General features: G+C 38.5%; 1 protein-coding gene across 5 annotated transcripts in view; it reads left to right on the forward strand.

Moving 5' to 3' along the window:
• INPP4A (inositol polyphosphate-4-phosphatase type I A) overlaps positions 1 to 7548 on the forward strand; it is a 70728-nt gene extending 63180 nt beyond the window's left edge. For all 5 annotated transcript variants that reach the window (XM_031056131.1, XM_031056135.1, XM_031056133.1 and 2 more), the window contains one exon: positions 4307 to 7548. In XM_031056131.1, the coding sequence (XP_030911991.1) occupies positions 4307 to 4439 (133 nt within the window). In that variant the 3' untranslated portion in view covers positions 4440 to 7548. The remainder of the gene's footprint in view (positions 1 to 4306) is intronic.
• The last annotated feature ends 536 nt before the right edge of the window (positions 7549 to 8084 follow it).

The following is an 8084-nucleotide window of genomic DNA, read 5'->3' on the forward strand; positions in this document are numbered from 1 at the left end:
TTGAGATGTTTTTCCACTCTTTCTTTACTTCATCTTCTGGTTCTGTTGTGCGTTCTTCCATGTTTTTTCATTTTCTTGACCGCCTTGTGTTGCCATCTCTTTTTATCCATCCATTTGCATGTCTGTCTTCCGTTCTGTTTTATTTTCCCTCTTCCCAAACTTCTTCCTTTTCACAGCATTGGAACACGGGAGATAGTCACCCAGAAGAACTTGAGTGGCTTGGTGCCCATCCGAGATTTCAGACTAGATCCCAGCCTCCTCTACTCTATTCCTTTACTAGCTCTCAGCCCCAATTTACTGATTGTGTGGCTGTTTCTGAGCATAGCATACCTGGTGGCCAGATTACGTTGCAAGTGAAGATAGAGTTCAAAAACAAAAAAAAAAAGAAAAAAAAAAGAAAAAAGAAAAAAAAGAAAAACAACAAAAAACCACAAAAACAAAAAAGTGCTTGAATGTGTGTTGCCACTTGGTACCTGCTGGACAAAGGAATGTGTCATAGCATTGTCTGCCAAGAATTATTATTATGCCTTACAATTTTACGTTTCTATTGTACTAAACTGTAAATATACATCAAATTATTTTATCAAAAACAGTTGTATTGAAACTTTAAATTATTGTTCTGCTTTCAGTGCTTGTAACATAGTCTGACATTGGCCTGTTACCTCTTTACTTTAGCCGGCCTGAAGATCTCTTACCAAATACAGTTTTGTGTTACTTGTTTCATGTATTCCAGAGAAAGGAACTCTGTCTGAAAAGAATTTGTATCTTTTTGTATATTTAAGGTGTATGCTAATCTTGCCTTTCATTTTTATGAGGTACGAAGAGAAAAATAAAAACATGGGTGGGGTTTATAAGAAATTGTAGGAAATTTATTTAAAGAAGTAACAAATTTATACTTTCATTTCAAAGCATAATATCCAAATTACATTATTGAACAGTTTGTAGAAACATAGTCTTGTTCCTTTCTCATGGTTAAATATATTCTAATAGACTAGAAAACACTCATAAAACAACTTGCAGTGTGCTGCATGCAGAATTATTTCATTCTATTTGTAGATCTGCATTTTGCAATGTATTAAAGACATGAGGAAAATGAACCTTGTGGTTAGGAAGGGGACGTGACTGGCATTAGCCTGCTAATGATCCATTATCTATTTTAGGTGCTCTGTTATAGAACTTACTGTGAAATAGGGGCATCCTAGAAGTTAAAGATAATGGTCTTTAATTTTCAGGCAAGAAGTGGGAGGTATCAGTTAACTCCTTTAGTAGGTGGGTTTCAGGTTTTCCACTGGGCTTTATTTTAAATACATTAGACTAAATATTACTGTTACTTCCATTTTTAAGCGTTGCACAGCTTTAATTAATTATGATGCTGATAGTGGCTTAGTGATAAGCGAGCAATGGTAAGTTAGCATTTATTTAAGTGGTGAGGCTGAAGTGGCTTCCTAGTTTAGTGATGCAGAGTAATTGCAGATGAAATTTGATCATCATTTATATATAACATCAAACTAGGGGAGGCCTCTATAAATGGAAAGATTTTGTTGGTGCTGTGGTCTGGCAGAGCTTGTCAATAGCAATAGCTGATAAAAAAACTAACCTCATTTAATGTAGTTTGATAACTTCATAAGGGGTTTTACTTTGCTTGGTGCCTGAGATGACATTGGGCTTCTGAGGAGAACTAGTACTGTGATTTGTATTTTCTACTATTTAACTTGTTCAAAAAATATAGATAGCTTTAGCTTTTATTATAAATTTTAATGGAACTGAGAGCTGCTGAGAGAATTATGCTGAAATTAAAAAAAAAAAAAACGAAAAAACCAAAAAGCACAGTTAGAATAAAAATTAGAATTAAATCCTAAATTTGGATTTAATTATTCTAACTGAAAAAAAAAGTGTGTGGTTATATTTGTGTCTTCATGAAATCAGACTGTGCAGTACATTATCTCAATATTTTTCCTCACTATTCTTCCAATTTTGTTTTTAAAAGAAAAAAAACCAAAAAAACACCACAAAGACGTATATGTTTATCTATATATATATAAAGCACGTATCATATTTATTTTTAGTTGCAATGAGTTTTGGTACCTTGGTACATCCTCACAGCTGTTGAGGTTTATCATGCTGTGGTGGTTTGGGACACATCCCTGTGCTGTGCTCATACCTGATGCTGCTGTGTCTCCACAGAAATCCCCTGTTCCTTATGGTTAGCACTGGTTTGTTTGCTGGGGGTGCCCCAGTCTAGCTTTTTACAAGGTGAACAGTTGTCACGTTGGACTGTGGCCTTGATTTTGCAGTGTGGGGATTGTCCTGGGTTCAGTCTAACCAGATGTGAAAGTGACTTTAGAATCACAGAATATCCTGAGTTGGAAGGGCCAGGGATCAGTTCCTGGCTCGGCACAGGGCAGCCACAGCTGTGCTGAGAGCGCTGTCCAAGCCCTTCTTGCACTCTGCCAGGCTTGGGGCCACAAACACCTCCCTGGGCAGCTGTTCCAGGGTCCAGCCACACTCTGGTGGCAGGCACATCCACTGAGCTCCCTGAGATTATTAATCTGTTTAAAGTATGAAGGTGCTGCTCGTGATTGCCACTAGGGTTGCAGTAAAACCACCTTAAAACTGTTTGGAATGAAAGCCCAGACTTCTTGGAAAAAATGTAGGTTTTTTCTTCTTAATTTCAGTGGGGACAATTTTTTTTTTTCCTTTTGGGACCTGATCTGTGCTTTTGTTAAGGAGTTCAAATTTAAGATGCAGTAGTGCATCCTCCTTATATGCTTCCAAGAGAAGATGCCATGTGAAATGTGGGAAATAAATCCTTGTCACTGTATCTGTGCCATGAGGGACACATGCAATAACCAGATGCAGTGAAATGTGATATGAAGAGAATGATTCACTTTGCAGTTAAAATGCTCACCTAGCATCACATATTTGCTAGTTAAACTTACTGCTTTTATTAGTTCTCTGAAGTATGAGTTGTGCAAACTTTTGATGTATCTATTTGGCTGCAAGAGCCGTCGGGGGAGTTTTGTGAAACACAAACCAGTGCCAGAAAAACAGTGTCATCACAGATGATCCATTCTATAAAAGGCAAGCACAGAATGTGCTCCAGAGACAAATTTCAAACTTAGTTAAACTATTCCTTAAAGAAAAAAAAAATTACTGTATTTTATGAAGTTAAACTAGGTGTTACATACAGAACACAGTTACAGCCAGTTTCATGAACCAAAATTAGAAGAATGGTGAGGTCTGTAAGAGCATGAGAGCTTTCAAACAGAACCAGAATCCAAACCCTCCTTTTGAATCAGACGATCACAGCTTACCTGGTAAATGCTGCAGCTGTCTCCAAGGCAGGACTAATCTGACATTTCCACCATAAGATGCTGTACTGTACACTTTGCCATGAAGGTCTAGTAGTCATTGTTTAGGTTCCAGTCCTCAATCAGGGATAATAATTCTCCTGCAAGCCTAAATTGATTTATAATATATATTTAAAAGATAGTGCTTCCTCTTTGTATGTCTGTTTTTGGATATAATCAAAGGAACTGTGGATTAGATTTACAAGTGTAAAGAAGCCTTATAACTGGAGTAGTTTTCTATTGTAGCACAGAACCTCTTTGTAATGTGGGGCAGTTGCACCAAAATATTGGGTGAAAATTAAATTCTGCACAGCTTTGTTTCTTTGGGGTGATGACTGTCAATGCAGCCAGTCTTTTTTGCACTGCTATTTCATGATTAGGATTTTTTTAGATTGCTTTGGTTTTCATGTCCATTTATGCATGCAGAGATAACTAGAAACGCATACGTTATTTTTGTATCAGCTCTAATCTTTAAGTAAGTACTTATATTACTGACATACAGGGAACAATAAAATTACTTTAAAGCTCTTATAGAGAGATCAGCAGGTTTTGGTTTTCAGCTTTATGTGTTAATAAATTAGCAGAACTGCTTTTAAGCAATCCCTGGGGATCCCTTGTGCAGTGAATGGCATGTGAACTCCACAACAGTGTACCTTAAAATACATGAAACCGGCGTGAAGGAGCCTTTTCAGTAGATGTGCTGCTGCTTTCTAGAAATGCAAAACTAGCAATCAGACATAGCTTGTGTCCATTCTGTGTGCTTCTTACTGGCATTGTATGATGAATCATCTCTTTTAATATTTGCAGTGGCAAATTAATTAAACGCTCATTAAATATAACCAACTTTATTTTAATGCTATAAAATAACCAGTTCATTTCATCTTAGTTTAAGTCTTTTTTCTTTTTTTTTTTTCCCTTTTACTGCTGTCATTTTTTGTGCTTGTTTTTTTCCCCAGTGAGGGTTGTCGCCGAGAAAATACAATGAAGAATGTTGGATGTCGCAAGTATGCATTTAATTCCCTGCAACTGAAGGCTTTCCCAAAGTATTACAGGCCTCCAGAAGGAACTTATGGAAAAGTTGAAACATAAGCATACTATGTCCTTTAATTGCTGTTCCATTAAAACATGTGGATACACTCTAGATTAACACATGATTTTGTCATCCAGAAGAGATAAATAACCTTTTTGTCTGTTTCGTTAGGTCATACAGAGCATGTTACTGAATTGGAATCTATAGTAACAATTATTCTGACACCTTAGCTTGAGAATAGTGTGATGACTCTCTGCCCGTTTCAATAGCCTTCAGTGTATGTAAGATGAGCAGATACTGTGCTACTTAATAATTACCTATATGCAAATAGCTAGGTACCTCCTGGATGGGCAAGGACTCTAGGAACGGCATTTAGGCAGCTGTTTCCATAACATCTTTTTATACTGAGTTGATTTCAGATTGAGCTTTTCCTAAACTTTTTAAAACTGAGAGTAAAACTCAAAAGTTGTAAATAAAAAGGATCCTAGACAGTTTAGTAACTGTAGAATGCATTGTTACAATCAATAAAAGGGGGTTTGATTAAAAAAAAAAATTCAGCACAGTAAGAGCCAGGAGAAAGAATTGTTTTACTGTATATAGGATGCCACCTTCATGTATGAAATTAACAACATATAAAAGACCAGACATGTGAGGTCTGGTTTATAATTCTGTTCAAATAAATTCCTGTCATCTTTGGCAGATAAGGCCTTGGGCACACAACTGATTTTTAAAAGTATTTCAGAAACATCATGGTGTTTAACTATTAATGCCAGCATCAGTTCCCCATGCCCTTTCCCACTCTAAGGCAAGTGCAACAAGCAAGTTGCTGATGTTGCACATGATATGTTCAGTATATTCCATGGTGTTGTACATTAATTAACACATATTTACCCATGTTTTTTTAATATCACTTCTGGATTGTAAGCCTCAGTGTCTTGGGGTGTTACGTTATTTTGGTCAGCATACGATTTTTCTGTATTGGTTTTGTATGTCATTACCAAAATGCTCAAAGTGCCCAATGCATCCCCTTTGCTCCAAAATCAAAATTGGTTTCTGTTTACCTTTGCATTTCACCTGTTGAGAGTCCTGGTGGGGGAAAGTGTGGCTGGTGTCAGGGTATTTCTGAGGAAGGTAGCAATGCCCTGTGTTGATAGAGAGGAACTGCTCAGTGCTACTGCTCGTGCCTGAGAACCACAGGTGGGTTCTAGCTTATGACAAAGGTGGTCAGTTGGATAGCATTTGATAAAAAATGTTCAACAGATCTCCTCTGAAATAATCTCCCAAAGAATGCCTTTGAAGCTAAGATAGCATTTTAAAAAGCAGCTAAATGTTCATTTCCAAATTTTAACAGGATCCAGTAATCTCTAGCTAGTTTCATTCAGCACACTGTCCTTTCCTTCTTGGTTCCTAAAAATCAGAGTTTTAGAATAGAAAAAATCTGCCCATTTTTTCTTGGGGGAGTAGCAACAGCCAGGTAAGTATATGGCTGTTTTCTGATTTCTTTCTCCCTCTCACTGATGTTTGTCTGTGCTGTCACTGCTCTATCAATCAGCCATGTTCATTCTGCTCCCATGTAGGTTTGGGGGTTACAGGCCCAGCAGTTTTTGCATTTTGCTTTTTGCAGTTTAACACTGAGCAGCATGTCACAAAGCCAGGTCAGAGAGTTCTGCTGAACTAGGCTGTTACCATTATTTTAGACTTTTTAGGATAACAAAACATGGAATTCTGTGCAAAAGCAATGTATTGTAGTACCTACCCTAGGTCTGAACAAATCATCTACAGTAGAACAGTCCCTCAGAAATGTTGCAAACCCTGTTTGCCAATTAATAAATGTTGATTTTGTTCTATTTTTTGCTAATAAGTAAAGAAATATATGATGAAAAATTTTTCAGTGGAATCTCTTTAGACATGCTACTCCATTAGTTCTGCTCAGCCTTCAGTCCCTGGCCCATTATTAAATGCTACTTTATTTTTGTATAAACAATGCTCTTTATATCCCTTAGTTTTTATGAGTTGGTAATTTTATTTTGTCTATTTCAAACGTGGTTTATTTTAAGTCCTGTATTGTTACACTAAAAATCTCCCAATGTTCAACTTTGGAAGGAAATTACAAATGTCTCTTGTAACATTTAGCAGCGCCGCTCTCTTAGACGGTGCCCAACAATCATTAGACCTGCTATAGAGCTTAGCAATCCTTTATTTATTTTGTATGGCAATGTAATCTGAAAAGTTGCTGAATTTTGTCTGGAGCCGCAGCCCTGGGTGCTGTGGGGCTGTGCCGGGGTGCTGAGCTGCCAGTGCGGTGTCTCCTGGACACGGCACCGCTGGGATGGGCACGGCACTGCCAAGAGGGGCATGACTCTGCTGGGATGGACATGGCACTGCCAGGATAGCCATGGCACTGCCAGGATGGGAACAGCACTGCTGGGATGGACATGGCGCTGCCAGGACGGGCACAGCTCTGCCGAGCTGGGCACTGCCAGGATGGGCATGGCACTGCCAGCATGGACATGGCACTGCCAGGATGGGCATGGCACTGCCAGCATGGACATGGCACTGCCGGGATGGACATGGCACTGCTGGGATGGACATGGCACTGCTGGGATGGACATGGCACTGCTGGGCTGGGCACTGCCAGGATGGGCAGCTCAGGCTCCTCCTGAGGGCAGCGCCGACAGCGAGGGCTCGAGCGGTGCCTCCAGAGAAAACTGTGACACGTGAAGTCCTCATGGGACCCTCACAAGGGGGAAGGGAGCTTTTCTGTTGCACAGGAGAGGCAAATCTAAGGATTACTGTAAAATGAAGTTCTGTCTAATGTTCCTTTTTTGAGTACATTTTTTAAATTGTAAAACATACAAAGGTAAAAGAAGAAAACTGTTGCCAAGTATGTTCTGTGTATGTTCTGTGAAAGTACCTACAGCACAGTTGCCTTTTTTTCATTTATACGTGTAAAATTATTGTATTATATGACACAGTTTTGTCCCAACACGACTGTATTTGCTATGCTTTGTGCATTGAAATATTTTTATTTATTTGGTTTTGGGCAGTATTAATATATCATAAACATATGGCTACTGTTTTATATATTCTAGTTCATCCAATCCATGTATGCTGTAAATGTGCTAGTCTTTAGGATGAAAACCAATAAAGAACTGACAAGAATAACAATGGTGGCTTACTTTTAATATGTCTGTGGTAAGTGAAAATAAACACTTTCAGGCTCCTTGACTTGATACACTTTTATCTGTTGGAGAGCGTATAAAGCCAACTTGTGTAGGGAGTCGTTTTACACAGATGTGCAAGTCAGGAAGTAGTTACTTCTAACCCCTGCTAAAGAACAGCTGATACTGATTTTCTGTAGTTATAAGTGGGGCACCAGCTTGTCCCACATGCTGCACATTGTGCAGCAGCAGTTCAGTAAAGAAGTGATATGAGGTATTTTTCTTCCTGAATTTCATCTACTTCCTCCTTGAATATTCTGTGAGAGCTTCCTGAGCTTTGTTCTCTGTTCTTTCACTTTTCCTTCCATTAGCAGAATTTTTTCTCTGCTGCTGCTTCCCATTGAGCCAACTCATCCCTCCAAGTAGCTTTAGCATTGTGCTGCTTTTCAGCAGGGACAGGTTGTCCTTGTTGATTGTCATTTTGATTTCAAATTAAATAAAGTTTATATAACAGTGTAACAGACAATAATTCAGAGCATTCCG

Source organism: Geospiza fortis, unplaced genomic scaffold, assembly GCF_000277835.1.
Source record: "Geospiza fortis unplaced genomic scaffold, GeoFor_1.0 scaffold192, whole genome shotgun sequence".
Classification (NCBI taxonomy): Eukaryota; Metazoa; Chordata; class Aves; order Passeriformes; family Thraupidae; genus Geospiza; species Geospiza fortis.